This window comes from Lycorma delicatula, chromosome 11, assembly GCF_047948215.1.
Source record: "Lycorma delicatula isolate Av1 chromosome 11, ASM4794821v1, whole genome shotgun sequence".
NCBI classification, from domain to species: domain Eukaryota; kingdom Metazoa; phylum Arthropoda; class Insecta; order Hemiptera; family Fulgoridae; genus Lycorma; species Lycorma delicatula.
Window position 1 is genome coordinate 9565132 of NC_134465.1, and position 16181 is coordinate 9581312.

At 31.6% G+C, this 16181-nt stretch overlaps 1 protein-coding gene across 1 annotated transcript in view; it reads left to right on the forward strand.

Annotated features, from left to right (window-relative positions):
* The window catches only part of LOC142332503 (dynein axonemal heavy chain 1-like), an 897921-nt gene that overhangs the window by 660346 nt on the left and 221394 nt on the right, over window positions 1-16181 (forward strand). The window contains exon 10 of the mRNA XM_075378951.1: window positions 2257-2575. Coding sequence (XP_075235066.1) covers window positions 2257-2575 — 319 coding nt within the window. The remainder of the gene's footprint in view (window positions 1-2256; window positions 2576-16181) is intronic.

Genomic DNA, 16181 nt, shown 5'->3' on the forward strand with positions numbered 1-16181 from the left:
CTCATCTATCTTTATGATAACAGTATGAACTCGTGAAGATTTTAACTGTAAGTCGCGTTGAAAATTTATTACAGTTCGAGTCTGGGCGTAGCGTTCTCAGCCAGCAGCTAACCAAAAATCACTCACTTCAGCTGTTTCAGCTCACTTCAGCTCATTCTGTTTTTTTTTGTCTTTACTCATTCGACTGGTTTGATTCTGCTCTCCAAAATTCCCTGCCTATTGCCAGTCGTTTCATTTCGATATACCTCTTACATCCTACATCCCTAACAATTTGTTTTTCGTATCCAAACATTTCCTGCATGCACAATTTTCCCATCTACCTGTCTCTCCTATATCAAAGCGACTATTTCAGGGTGCCTTAAGGTACGGCCTACAAGTCTGTCTCTTCTTTTAGCTATATTTCTCCGAGTGTTCCTTTCTTCAACAATTTGCTGCAACACCTCTTCATTTCTACTTTATCCACCCATCTTATTTTTAACATTCTTCTATAGCACCACATTTCAAAAGCTTCTAATCCTTTCTTCTCAGGTACTCCAATCGTTCAAGTTTCACTTCCATATAAAGCTACGCTCCAAACGTATACTTTCAAAAATGTTTTCCTGCTGATAAAATTAATTTTTGATGTAAGCAAATTATATTTCTGAGTGAAAGCTCGTTTTGCTTATATAATTCGAAATTTTATATCGCTCATGCTTCGTCCATCTTTAATAATTCTACTTTCAAAATGACAAAATTCTTCTACCTCCATAATCTTTTCTCTTCCTATTTTTACATTCAGTGGTCCATCTTTGTTATTTCTACTGCATTTCATTACTTTCGTTTTATTCTCGTTTATTTTTATGCGGTAGTTCCTGGGTAGTACTTCATCTACTACTAATTAATTGATTTCACCGCAGTTGGTAATATAATTAAAATTGATTTATAAGAAAAAGTAAAAATCCAAATTTTTTTGGATTTTGGTCTTTTTTGGACATTTTTGGTTTGGTCGATTGCAGTCAAAAAGGGAGGTGGAGAAGTAGATATTACAACAGTTCTAAATCCAAAATTTCAACATCCTACGGCTAATTGTTTTTGTGTTATGTGAGATACGTACGTACAGACGTCACGCCGAAACTAATCAAAATGGATATTTCCGTTGAAATCTGAAAACCGAAATTTTTCGCAATCTCAATACTTCCTTTACTTCGTACAACGAAGTAAAACCCCTAATGGTTTTTTACTTCACCGGCTTCATCGGAAACAAATTTTCGATGAAACCGGTGAATTACAATGAGAAAAAATGACTACGTAAGTTTTGTAATAGTTTACTTTTTTGGTAGATTTCAAAAGAAAGCTACCTATTCTAATGTTACCATGATTCGACTTCCGGTAAATTTCGACATATCTTCACGATTCACATACCCCAGACCCCAAAACCACCGTTAGCTCAATATATATATATATATATATATATATATATATATTCTTTTCTTGTGGACACGATAACTGCCGTAATTTCTTTGTAACTGGGCCAATCACTTCCAAATTGTTCCTTAAAAATAACTCGTCCCAAAATCTCGGTCGAGTTCGTTAAAGGCCAAAATCGGACCATGCGGGTGGAAATGTGGGGTCTTTTTCGAAAAAACATATCGCTATAAATTTCTTATTAAATAAAATATCGAATTCGTTTAAAGTTCCTACTGTTCTTTGGATAAGGGCATAACACTTATGTAAGTAAAGCTTTTTGATATCACCAACCATTAGCCCAGGGAGTGAAAAAAATATGGTTTTAAGACCAAAAATATGATCTCTTAATAGGCACAGTATCGAATCGATTTGAAGTGGTCATTAGTCCTCTAAAGATTACCTAAAACTTTTGTCTGAAACAATTTTTGATATGACCAACCCTTACGGCCAGAGATGGCAAAAATATTCTTGGAATTGTAAGAAGATAGGGCTTATCGTATGCTAAGTATGTAAAACTTTTTTTCACATGCAACCATTGTCCTATTTAGTAAATTTGAAGTTTTTCTTAACTTTAAGGCGGAAATCTTTTTTATCCTCTGCTTAACACCGCTGAAATCTACTTCCGGCTTCTGGCGTGCCGAAATGTATTTTTAATTTTCCTGAAGGTTTTTTGACTATCCAAATAGAAAAAGAAAATTATATCACTGCAGTAGATTTTTATTTTTATTTTTTTTTTTGTAAAGTTATATCCATTTGTCATTCTTGCTTATTTTTTGTATTAAAACAATATCTGTATTTTATAATTTTCAGGACCGACGGAATATTACCGACGTTAATGAGAGTTGGTGTAGCTTCAACCGATCCGGACAAACGTTGGTACATATTCGATGGACCGGTCGATGCAGTTTGGATTGAAAATATGAATACTGTACTTGACGATAATAAAAAACTATGTCTAGTTAGTGGTGAAATTTTGAAAATGACTGAAGCGCAGACTATGATATTTGAAGTTGCCGATTTAGCTGTTGCATCTCCAGCTACAGTTTCAAGATGCGGAATGGTATACCTTGAACCGAGTGTGGTCGGTCTTCTACCATTTTTAAACTGTTGGCTTAAAACCTTACCTAAGGTAATATGACGAGTTTTTTATTTTTTATTTTTATTATTATTATTATGTTTTAAAAAATCTAATTATACAAAAATAAATAAATAAAAATGTAAATGTTTGTTTGTTTAAAATCTCCGAAAGTAAGGGATAGAGTAAGGTGAAAACAGAAATAATTAAAAGTTATTATCTGGATAATTAATAAGTGATCCTCTTAGGTTTTATTTCAGCTTTTACCGAGTCGTTTTCTATTACTTCATCATATCACTGTTGTGTTTCTTTCTTTCTTTGGACCACAGGATCTTATTTTATAATTTGTTTTTTTTTTTATTTTCGTTCGGAAGTCCTTTAATTTTTGTTTTTTTTTCTAATAATTTCCTTATATTCAATTTCCTTTTCAGATATCTTTTTATATTACTTTTTTTGTGAATTCTGATAAGCGAGTTAATTTTTTTTCTGTTTTAAAGAAACTCAGTTATCTTCTGTTAATCTATTTTTCTGTTGTTGTAGCACACAATAATCACAATGAAACTAAGTTTCATTGTGATTATCAATTGGGATAGTTTTTCGATTTCTTTTTTTGTATATTTCGAAATTATTTTTTATAAATTACATTCTCTTTCGCGAATTTGAAAAGTTTAAAAAAATTACTTTTTTCTTTTAATTTTACTTTTTTATTTTCATACTGTAGAGCTATTCTGCAAGAAGGGAAATATGTTTACCGGTAAAAATATTGGTTATGGCTTTTTTTTATGTTTCTCGACGTTTTATAACCCAAGGACCCGAAATAAAAAAAAAATGTACGGAGTAACATACGTGTGTGGGCGTGTTTAAATCTTAGTAACTTTTGAATGGATAAGCCGATTTTGATGAAATTTTTTACAGACTTGCGTATAAGGATAAATTTGTTGGGTAACAGATTGGGGTCAGTACAGGGGAAGAGGTTTTCTTTGAAAGAGAGTTTCTTTGGTGTCAATTTTCTTAAAAATTTGCAAACTGAAATTTATATTAAGCTCAGGTATATACGTACATGTTTATTTTACCATTCAAAAAAAAAAATTTGTAACCAAATTCTACCCCTTCCCCAAAAACCGATAAAAACTATATTTTTATTTATTGCATGTTTTTTAACCGAATCTTTTTTCCCAAGTATTGTAGTAGTGCAAGTGGCCCAAAAAACAGTTTAGGGGCAATATTGGATATGAGGGAGTCGATCAAAGTTTAAAAATTCGATTTTTTGAATTTTTTGAAAAAAGAAATCTGAGGTATTTCGGGGTGCAGGAGCAGAAAAAAGTAAAAAATTATATTTTTCAATTTTTTAAAGTTTTTCATGTATTATTAGTTTTCCACTAAATGATAATAAATAGCCAAGACTTGGAACGGAAAGTATAAACAACCTTGTTGTCTGTTTTTTTTTGTTTTTTTTATTTCTGCTTTATTGTTAATATTTAAACTCATTCCTTTGCATAAAGACTATACTCGAATAGATTTTTAAAATAATTTCTTTTTGTGTTTCAATAAAGAATGGTGAAGTAAGAAACAAAAATAAAAAACGGTTTAACTTATTTACATTTGATTACGGAAATAAAAAGAAAGCAAAATCTTAAAAACTAGAATTTGGCTTTTCAATTTTTCCTTTACCTCATCAGAATTAAATTTTTTTCTTCTTGGATAGGCCTTCAGCGACCACCCACATATCATTTCTAGTTTCTTTCTTTTTCTTCATCCTTTCGAAATGTTTAGCTCTTCTTTCTTCTGTCCATTTATCTCTGTAAAGTTTTTTTTTCTTTTCACCTAAAGAAACCTTTCAAAAATCTTCTTTGTACATTCCTTTCGATCCAGACAGTCTTTTTTTTTTGTGTTATTGAACATTCTAAGCTCTTTAATTTTTTTACCTCCTTGACCTTTGTAGCTCTATTTTATTGAAAGTCTGTTTGTTTAGCCATGACTGGTGTATTCGGACCATGTTGAATTTTAGTTGTATTTTTTTCTTTTTGTTATTTCCAGGTCTTCAGTTTTATTGAATATCTCTTTGGTCTCAATCTATAGTACCGTAAATCCTTCCTAGAATTTTTGTTTCGTTTGTAATAGATTTTACATTTTAGTTATGTATGTGATTTCCATTCAGTATAAGATGACCAGTCTTAAAAGTTCATTATATTTTCTTAATTTTACGTCAATGGAAAGGTTCTTGTCATTGTAAATATTTTTTTTTTTGCATCGTGTTCTAATTTGTGTTTTTCGGTCAGAAATTGAAACCAAACGCTATTTCTTAATAAAAAAAGTCTTCTTCTAAAAAGTTATTAGTCATCTAATTTTTTTTTAATATCTTCATCTACATTTTTGATGTCTGTTTCAAAATTATAGAAACAGTTTATCTGCTCCGTTTAAATAAGTCCTACCTTAAACCGTAAAGTGAGATTTTTTTATACGATGTGATATTAGAAAGATAATAATTTCGTTTTTATAAAAATTTAAAAAAAAATCTCTTTCGGCACGTCGGAAGGCGGAGGTAGATTTCACCGGTGCTAAGTAGGTGGATAAAAAAGATTTCCACCTTAAATTTCTTCAAATTTACTCAATACGACAATGAAAAAAAGTATGACATGTTTAGCATACGACAAGCCCCATCTTCTTACAGCTCCAGCAACATTTTGATCGTCCCTTGCCGTAAGACTTGGTCATATTAAACGTTTTTTCCAGGGAAGGGTTTAGTAGTGTTTAGAAGACTAATGGACCGTTCTAAACAGATTCGATACTCTGCCTATTAACCCTAGAATGGTACGTATACGCCTATTAGACGTAGTTCAGTAGTTGAACAGCCGCCATTTTGTTTTGGAGGAGAATAATACCCCTGCCTTCTAGATATACTACACCTGACTCTCCATTGGAGGATTAGTGTACTTCAAACCTCAGAAGTGTTCACATCAAGGTCAGTGCATTTTTTCTAACAAATCCTACCACGCCTCTCAGGCGTGTTGCTACTATTCTTGATGTATTTTTTTTTTTTTGCTAAATATAGCAAGCTATAATGCTTACATTATTTATTTGCACAATTTTTTTATGAAAAATAATGGTGACAAGAAGCCTTTGTCAAGATTTCACTTCCTCATGAAATTGGCCGATCAACTGTCAATTCCGTGGATGATGGAGAGACTGAAACAGTCGCACATGCCTCACAACCTACGAAGCATCATAAAAGATTGTCTCGGTGTGACGGATGCACCTGTTGAAATACAAGCGGCATCAAAATCTGAAAAAAGGCAGTATTGTACGTACTGTTCTTATAAGAAGAAAAGAATGAGTAAAATGACCTGCTGCAACTGCAGAAAGCCAGTGTGTGGCGAACATTGTTTCAACATTTGCCAAGTTTGTAAAAAATAATAAATTTATGACCAATTTTTGTTTAAATCTCATTAAAGTGTTTTTTATATACCTCATCCTTTCATTTAAACATTTTTACCTGCTTGAAAAAATTCCTGGGAATCGAATTCAAATTTATTTTCTATAATGATGTTTTCTTACTTGCAGTTTTGTTTAATATTTTAATTCTAAGAGCAGTTTTTCATTCTATGATATGTAGTAAGTATGCAAATAGAAGAAGATTTAACATTTATTGACATTTACAGAATTTAAAATATTTATTATACCATTTTTTGGCACTTTTCAGGGCTGTACGTCTATAAGACGTATATGTACCATTCACTATTGTTGTGTATAGGTACTATTCTAGGGTTAAGGAAGGTATGATATTTTCTTCAAAAGTTCATTTTTTCACCCTCTGGACCAACGGTTAGTGATATCGAAAATTTTTACTTAGATACGTGTCAGGACCTTATCCAAAGAATACTAGGAATTCGATATTTTACTTAATAAGAAACTTATAGTGATATTTTTTTTTTTTTCAAAAAAGCTCCCGCATTTCAACCCCATAGTCTCATTTTGGTCGTTAATGAACTCGACCGAGATTTTGGGACGAGTTATTTTTAAGAACAATTTGAAAGTGACCAGTGCAAAATGACTGCAGTTACCGTGTTCACAAGAAAGTTAAATATATACTCGTATTTATATGTATATAAATATATAAACTTTTGAACTCACGGAGGTTTTAGGATCTGGAGTTGTGAAACGCGAAGATATGTCGAAATTTTTCGGAAGGCGAATCATAGTACCCATTACAATACGTAGCTTTTTTATGAAATCTACCTAAAATTTAAGCTACATATTTATTTAATTTGTTAAAAGTTAAAACGGCAGGAATTTTTCGTAACCTGTCACCTTGGTGGAGTGATAGCTTTTTGATTTTTTCATCCGGAGGTCCCAGGTTTGAATTCCGGTCAGACATTTTTCATCTACTAAAAAATTTCATCCCATATCCCGCGAACAAGTTTCTAGTTATGTTTTTTTGACAAAATCATAAAAAAAATTTCCAATTAAATAAATAAAAGTTTAGCATATTTATTAAATATTTCATAGATATAAAATATTAATTGTCTGTAAAAATATACTTAAATTTTATTAGCGTTAAAATTTGACAATATAATTGTGATTATCTAGAATGATAAATCGGAATATTCTTGGCGTATTTAGTACATCGTATTTAGTAGTCCAATGGATTATTTATTCCTTATTAAATTACATTTTACATATGATGGTCTTAGTGCAGTTATCGCTGTTTATTATGTTAATTTGGTTTGTTTTCCATTTAAACATGGGTATGAAGATATCTTGTTAATTACATCTAATTGTGATTAATCATGATTCCATGACAGTTTATGGCGCAATCTTATCTGTAACATCTGATACGTAAAATTGTTTTATCTCGGTTCTTGTTAACTTATAATATTATAAATTAATTTTACTAAAATTTATGCTTATTAAATAAAATACCGTATTTTAAAAACATTTCAATTCTAAGTCGCTTCTGTATCTGAGAAAAAAGTAGATTATTTCATATGAGAAAATTTAATTTTTTTTTGTCTTCAGTCATTTGACTGGTTTGATGCAACTCTCCAAGATTCCCTATCTGGTGCTAGTCGTTTCGTTTCGGTATACCCCGTACATCCTACATCACTAACAATTTGTTTTAAATTCCAATCGTGGCCTGCCTGCAAAACGTTTCCCTTTTACCTGTCCCTTCAATAATAAAGCGACTATTCCAGGATGTCTTAATGTGTGGCCCGTAAGTCTCTCTTCTTTTAACTATATTTTTCCAAATGCTTCTTTATTCATCAATTTGCCACAACACCTCTTCATTTGTCACTTTTTTCACCCATCTGATTTTTTACATTTTCCTATAGCACCAGATTTCAAAGGCTTATAATTTTCTGTTCCAATCTGAACCTAGAACCAGTCGTTTCATTTCGGCAAACTCCCTACATCCTACATCCCTAACAATTTGTTTTACATATTCCAAACGTTTTTCCTTCTACCTGTCCGTATAATATTAAAGCGACTATTCCAGGATGCCTTAATATGTGGCTTATAATCTCTTCTTTTAACTATATTTTTCCAAATGCTTCTATCTTCATCAATTTGCCGCAACACCTCTTCATTTGTCACTTTATCCACTCATCTGATTTTTAACATTCTCCTATAGCACCGCTTTTCAAAAGCTTCTAATCTTTTCTTCTAAGGTACTTCGATCATCCAAGTTTCACTTCCATGTACGCTCCACACATAATTACTTTCCAAAATCTTTTCCTGACGTTTAAATAAATTTTTGATGTAAACAAATTATATATCTGACTGAAGGCTCGTTTCGCCTGTACTATTCGGCATTTTATATCGCTCCTGCTTCGTCCATCCTTAGTAATTCTATTTCCCAAATAACAAAATTCTTCTACTTTCATAATCTTTTCTTTTCCTATTTTTACATTCAGTGGTCCATCTTCATTATTTCTACTACATTTCATTACTTTCGTTTTGTTCTTGTTTATTTTCATGCAGTAGTTCTTGCGTAAGACTTCATCCGTGCCGTTCATTGTTTCTTCTAAATTTTTTTTAATCTCAGCTAGAATTATTATATCATCAGCAAATCGTAGCATCTTTATCTTTTCACTTTGTACTGTTACTCAGAATCTAAATTGTTCTTTAACTTCATTAACTGCTAGTTCTGTGTAAAGATTAAAAAGTAACGGGGATAGGGAACATCCTTGTCGGACTCCCTTTTTTATTACGGCTTCTTTCTTATGTTATTCAATTATTACTGTTGCTGTTTGGTTCCTGTAAATGTTAGAAATTGTCCTTCTATCTCTGTATTTGAACGCTAATTTTTTTAAAAATTGATTATTTTATTCCATTTTACGTTATTGAATGCCTTTCTAGGTCTATAAATGCCAAGTATGTTTTTCTTTAATCTTCCTTCTGTATCTTCCTTCTTTGGTATCATGACTATAATACTCGTTTTGAAGTCTGACAGAACTTCCCCTGTTTCGTAAATATTACGCTCTATCGCTTCCTCACCTGCACTGCGCAGTAATTCTGCAGGTATTCCGTCTATTCCAGGAGCCTTTCTGCCATTCAAATCTTTTAATGTTCTCTTAAATTCAGGTCTCAGTATTGTTTCTCCCCTTTCATCCTCTTCGACTTCCTCTTCTTTCTCTACAACACCATTTTCTGTGGTGTTTGATTTTCTAAATTTTATATTTGAAAGAAATACATTTTGGAAATTACTTGATGTATCTAAAAGAAGTTTTAGGAAAAGAAAAAACAAAATTAACAAACGTGGTTCAAAGATAAAGGTCCTTCTACGAAATATTCAATCGTAGTAGAAAATAATAATACTTCTTTTTGTTCCGTGTACGAAGGGCTAGAGAATGCTTTTTATTGTAGCTAGTTTATGTACTGTACTGGCTTCTAAACCAAAACATAAAGAGGGTTGCTTTTTTGGTAGTTTTCTAGAGAAGGATTTTCACCATCGTTTTATTTTGATACTAGCTGCAGAGGCTTACCGTAGGTACGCCCTCCGCTGCTAAGTCTTCCAATCGGGTTGCCCTGGCGGGCGGCTTGTTGGAATGGGATTATTAGGTGTCCAAGATTGATTATCTCTTGTGTAAAATGTTTTTTTTTTTTGAATGATGAAAGTTTAATTAGAAATTTAATTATATAGATATTGATTTTAACGAATCGGGATTTTCCGCTAGTGATCTGTATATTCCGGTGCCTACTTTTTGGTTATAGTTAATTATTTTATGAAGAAAAACAATCACATAAATAAAAAAAGTATATATTGTTAATATATATAATAATTTGCTTATATATAATAATATAAAAAGTATACACCTGACCACCACGAGACATGTACTAACGAATCGGGATTTTCCGCTAGTGATCGGTACATTCCGGTGCTAAGCTAAGGAAGACGGACACACATACAAATGCCCTTTAGCAGGGTAGAATCCCAAAACGTATAAGTTCAGTACTCCATATTTAGAAATTATGCCGGTATTTCATCCTCGAAATATAAAACTTAGCTTTATCATTGAAAAGAAATTTGTTTAACATAATTCTCCAAAATGTCTCCAGCGAATTCAAATCGTTTAATTTTATTCTAAGTATAAATTTTATGTAAGGACTGAATTTTCTAACCGATAAAGCCGTAGTGTTTTTCTTTCCTGGCACATCATGGCTTTGAAAGTACGCATAACTCAAAAACGATTAGCCGTAGGATGTTGAAATTTTCGATTTAGGACTGTTGTAACATCCAGTTCTCCATCTCCTCTTTTGATTGCAATCGACTGAACCAAAATGTCCAAAAAACCAAAAAATTTGGATTTTGGACTTTTTTTAACTGTAGTGATGGCTTCAGTGGGAGCTTTTCAACTATATATAATAAATGGTATTATTTCCATTGGTTCCAGAGTTATAGCCAAATAATAGTTTAATTAATGAAATATTTGGATCTTACAAGGGAAGGCATATCGATCTGAATCCGACTTCATTTTCTTTTTTTAACGTTTTTTTTTTTCATTTAAATATATTAATTAATAATTAAATTACTTATTAATTTAAAAAAAAATTACAACTCAATAATAATTTTAAAAAAAATATGAAAAAAAATCAGACATTATTAGTGAAATAAAATTTTATCTACTTCTAAAAATGTATATATTAATTTGTAGGCATTATTACATATGTGTATAAGATCTGGTGAAGCATCTGATTATTTAATATTAACTAAAAATTATAATTTAGAATCGTATTATTTTTGGATTTTTAGTTTAATTTCTGTCTGTTTAATTTTATTTAATTATTCTGGAATTTCTGTTTAATTATATCTACTTTAAAGTTAACAACAAAGTGACTGAAAAATAGACCCTCATAAGAGCAACGTATATATTTAGGCAAACATGCCCGATCTTTAATAAATTTCAACAGATTCTTATCTTTTAGTTCATTACTCCTCTGAAATTATCGAACTATATTCTCCCTAAATCGGAGTTGACCATCATTTCGTTTATTTGTTTTTTGTTGCCAATTATTTATTTGCTCTTTGGTTCTGATGTTAATTTGTGTACAAGTTCTCTAGTTTCAGCAATTGTGGAACTGTCCACTTTATGTAGAATTGAAGGATCGTATCTCACTTTCAAAGAAATAATTTTAAATGAAACGCAGCAAAAAAATTGTATATGTAATTTAATAGGCGTGTAAGGAAGTTATGTGTACATCTGATTTTTTTAGTTGTTTGTCCTATCGATTAATGTCATTTTCGTGTGGTGGTTTTCTTTATTCAACCACAGACTGTGTCCACATCTAAAACGTGGTACAAAACTTAAACGTATCACGCCATATAAAATATTTCTCTGTACCGTAATCGTGGTGGTTAACGAGCTTCATCCAGCTACTGATCTTGTAATGCAGCGTGTATGCGTACTATAACTTGTTTTAAGTATCGAAAACTCGGACAGTTTCTCTACATTTTGACTTACACTTCATGTACCTGTCATTTTTTATTTCAAAACTATGACTGTTTAATATCCCACCATTATTTTTTGGACATGCTGTATGTACTTCGGTAAGAAATTCATCGACCTTTTAAATATAAGTTTTAAGTCTTTGAGAATTTTATTTCACATACTCACCATTTTAAATAAATATCATATTCAAATAATTAATGGTAAATTGTAATTTAAATAACGTACGTCACTCTTTTTGTGAAATATTCATTACAGTTTGGAATGATTACACAATATTAAAAACTCGATGGATTGTTTGTCATTCAGTTGTGTTGAAATTGATAGCTGAAAGCGATTGATTTACCGTATTTATAAACTTTTACATAAAATATTTAATCTATCAACTTTTTTATATATTTTTTTTTGATTTGATATTTAAAACTGACGTTTTTAATAAACCTATTAAAATCACCCGAAATTTTCCCTTTGATTACATAAATAATAAAACTGAATATGTAATTTTATCCATAAATAATTTCAGATTCTGCTGATGTTGACATTTTTTTATCGGATTATTATTATTTTTCTTTACCATTAATTAAATGCAACTCTATAACTAATAATGTAAACAATCGTTTTGATGTTTGATGCAGCAATTTTCGGTTCACGCTAAATCATTCCAACCGACTATCCTAGGTAGGGTAAGTAGGACGGCACAGTGTATCTGGTTAAGGTAAGCTTATTGATCGTTTAGGAATTTCAAATTTATACTGAAATTGGGATAGATATTTGGTCATTCATTTTATCGCAGTATATTGCTTACTCCAGCAATGATTAAATATTATAATCTGGAGAAAAATTTTCCTAACAGGTTCCGGCTTTCAGATGTTTTTTTTACTTTCGGGTGCTTTTTTTCGAAGAAACCCGTGGATCTATTATTATAATATACAAATTTCTTTTCGCGGCCATTTCAAAAGCACTATGGAATGTAATGAAGAATTCCCTTTTTTGAAAAAATTATATATGGCAGATTTTTTTATAAATTATTCAGGCTATTAGCTCCAGTAAAATCTCGGTGTATTGAATACAGTAATTAAATGTAATGTGCCACAACAAATGGACTTAGGAAAAATTATATTAACGTGCACCTGAGAAAAAAAATACGTAACTACGAGAGGTGGATCAAAAAAAAGTTACACCCTCGCCGTGTTACTGAACTGAAAGGGATATATTAATGTCTCGTGGTGACAGCACCGGTTGCGTTGTTGTCTTCACGCTTCTCAAGCAGCAATTCTGTACGACATTCAGTACGCGTGTAGTATCGTCAATATGCCGCGTGCCCTGTAGAGGTTTCGTTCAGCATAGAAGTGCGTTCAGTAGTCTGATTTTTGTGGAAAATAAATTATAGTTGTGAGATTCATCACCGAATTGTTGAGGTATACGATGAGAATGTAATGTCACGCCTGATTATCACAAAATGGTGCCAAACGTTCAGAAACGGAAGAACAAATGCGAGTGACAAACTGCGTGCTGGGCGTCCTTCACTGCAAACACGGCGGGTAATGCGGAACGCCTGAGGTCTTGAGTAACCACCTCATTAAAATTAGAGACATTGCAAGTGAACTAAACATCAGTTATGGTAGTGTGTTTGCGATTATTTACGATCAGTTTGATTACTGTAAGTTGTGTGCACGGTGGGTGCCACATCTGTTGACCGACAACCACTAACATCAACGTTTTTCGTGTGCTCTTTTTTTTCTTTAACGTTATTCCAGAACCGGTCCACAGTTTTTGAAACAAATCATCACAGGGGATGAGAGCCTGGTTGCTTCATTACATGAATGGAGACATAAAAATTCGCTGCAGCCAAAAAAAGTGAAAATATCCCCACATGTTCGAAAGGTTATACTGACAGTCTTTTTCGAATATGAGGGAGTTTTTTACAGTGAATTTATGCCCCGACAAGCAACAATCAACGCCTAAATCTTATCGTGAGACTTTAAAAAAATTGTGTAAAGCCATTAAAGATCGAAGATCCGGATGATTGGACGTTGGGGTCGTTTTACTTCACGACAACGCTATACCTCATTCAGCCTCATGTGAAAAATGAGTTACTCATAGCGGTAAGTATGATCTCATCCGCCTTTCAGCCCTGACCTAGCACCCTGCGACTACTACCTGTTTGGTCCTCTCAAATGAGACCTGGCAGAGGAGCGTTTCGCTAATGATGATGAACTTAAGGAAGCGGTCCTTAAATGGTTGAAGGAAAATTGGACGATATTTTTATGAGAGTGGAATTTAAAAACTTGTCACAAGGTATGAAAGGTGTTTAGAAAAACTGGGTTATTATGTCGAAAAATAGATAAAAATGTGTAGTTTTTGTTAAATAAAAAAAAAATTGTCTTATAAATATGTTTTTTTCATAGAGGAGTTGTAACTTACTTTTTGATCGTCCCTCGTACATTCGCTACGGTTTGGGAATAAAGTCCGAGTGGGAGATGTGCAACTACTCGACAACACAACCGTTAGCCGTAGTCGATTAAGCTATTATATATACTAGCGTTCCTTATTGACGTGACATTACCGGTCCGGCGGTTTTTCTGTACCTGGAATATGACAATCCTGTACAAAGACCGGGTATCTACGTCCGGACGTTGACCGGTTCTGCGTATTTCCATTGGGGACTATTACAACGTCGTGTTAACACACTAATGAGAATGGCGAATCGGTACCTTGACCCCACTGGTCTAATACATAGGTCGTTGATGTTGTTAAAATTTTTGTGTTGTGTGATATATGAAGTATGAAATTACAATTACTTCAGTTTTACTGGACACATTTTCTCAAGACCGATTACTATTTTAATATTAGTGTCCTGGAAACGTATATTTTGGTGCTGAGTTCATGAAATTATCTTTTTTCCGAAAGTATTCGAAAAGTTGTTCATTTTTTCATAACTCAATATAGGTAGTATTAAATACTAATTTTAGAATCCTTTCATTAACCTACAGATTTACCCGATTACGTTTATTTTTCTTCCCTTCATAAATATAAAGTATATGTGTATATATACATACATACACGCAACTATATTTTTCTTTTGATACAGTTTTACGTTTGTTAAAAGAGGATGCGATTCAATAGCGCTTTAAAGGGGGAAAATATATTAAAGGTGAGGTTGAAAAGTAATATTAGATGGCTACCGTATTGGTATTGAACAGGAGGGATTTCGTTTGCTCTTTATTGGTCGGGTATTTCACCGCTCAATGTCGGTCGACCGGCTACTTCGTATAGACTTGTGACGCTCGTCTGTACACTCAAACGATTTTTATAATCGTAAAACTTTTTTTCAATTTTTTAAGACAGCCCATTAATTTAGCTAATTACTTAATTCGACTTAAGTAAATAACGACTTAAATAAATTAACTAATTTGAATTAGTTAATTAGACAACGTTGTATTTCGTTGGCATCCAGTCTATTATAAAATACAAAAACAATTGAGGATAAGCTGTGTTTATTTTCACGTTTATTTATATGTTTTTTACTTCCTTTTTCAACGGAAATATCCATTTTTACCATCCGTGAATCCACATTGACTAGTTTCGGCGTGACGTCTGTACGTATGTACCTCGCATAACTAAAAAACGATTAGCCGTAGAATGTTGAAATTTTGGATTTAAGACTGTTATAACATCTAGTTGTGCGCCTCCTCTTTTGATTGCAATCGCTTGATCAAAAGTGTTCAAAAAAACCCGAAAATCAAAATATTTTCGACTTTTTATTAACTGCAATAATAAGCTGTCATTGAAAGCTTTTCAACGATATATCATAAGTGGTACTTATTTTTATTGGTTCCAGAGTTACAGCCAAATAAAATTTTAATTAAAGAAATATTTGATCTTGCAAGGGGAAGACACATCGGTTCGAATCGAATATTTTTTTTAATTTAAATATATTTACTTATTAAAAATTATTAACCTCTGATTGTAAAAAGAATTTTACGATAAATAATAATTCAATAAAAACAATAAAAAAAATATGAAAAAACATTAGCAGGTACTAATGAAATAAAATTTTATGTACTTTTCATTAAAAAAAAAATATATATATATATTTAATAGGCTTACAAGGAAGTAATGTGGTATCCACAGCAGATTTTTTTTTAGTTTTCTTTATAATAATCGTTTGGTGTCATCAGAGTATATTAAATTTATAAAAAGGTGTTCAAAATATATTTAAAATACCCAAATAGAAAAGTTGTATGGTTGATCACGAGTTAAATCGATTTCATATTCCATACTCTGTTTTCTAAACAACCCTTTCTCTGTCTTTTTACCAAAATACTGTACTCGATTCTTTTCTATCTCTGTTTACCGATCAAAACATACGACTAATCGTATGTAAGCAATCATATGAAAGTGAAAATTATTAAATAATCCATAGATGAATATTACTGATGAAAATCCATCATAACAAATGAAAACAAACAAAAATGTTATTTGATTTTCACAAAATCAAATAAAATATTTGATTATTTCATTATTTAATTTTGCGAATCAAATATATCATATTTATTTTGCTTTATTAAAATAATTTAATTAAATATTATTATATTTTATAGAGAGAACAAATTATTAAACTGCAGGGAATTTTTATTTAATAATATATTATTTTTTAAGTAAAAGTTCAAGAGAGTTCAGCTCATCATTTGTATACAAAAGCATAAGATGTA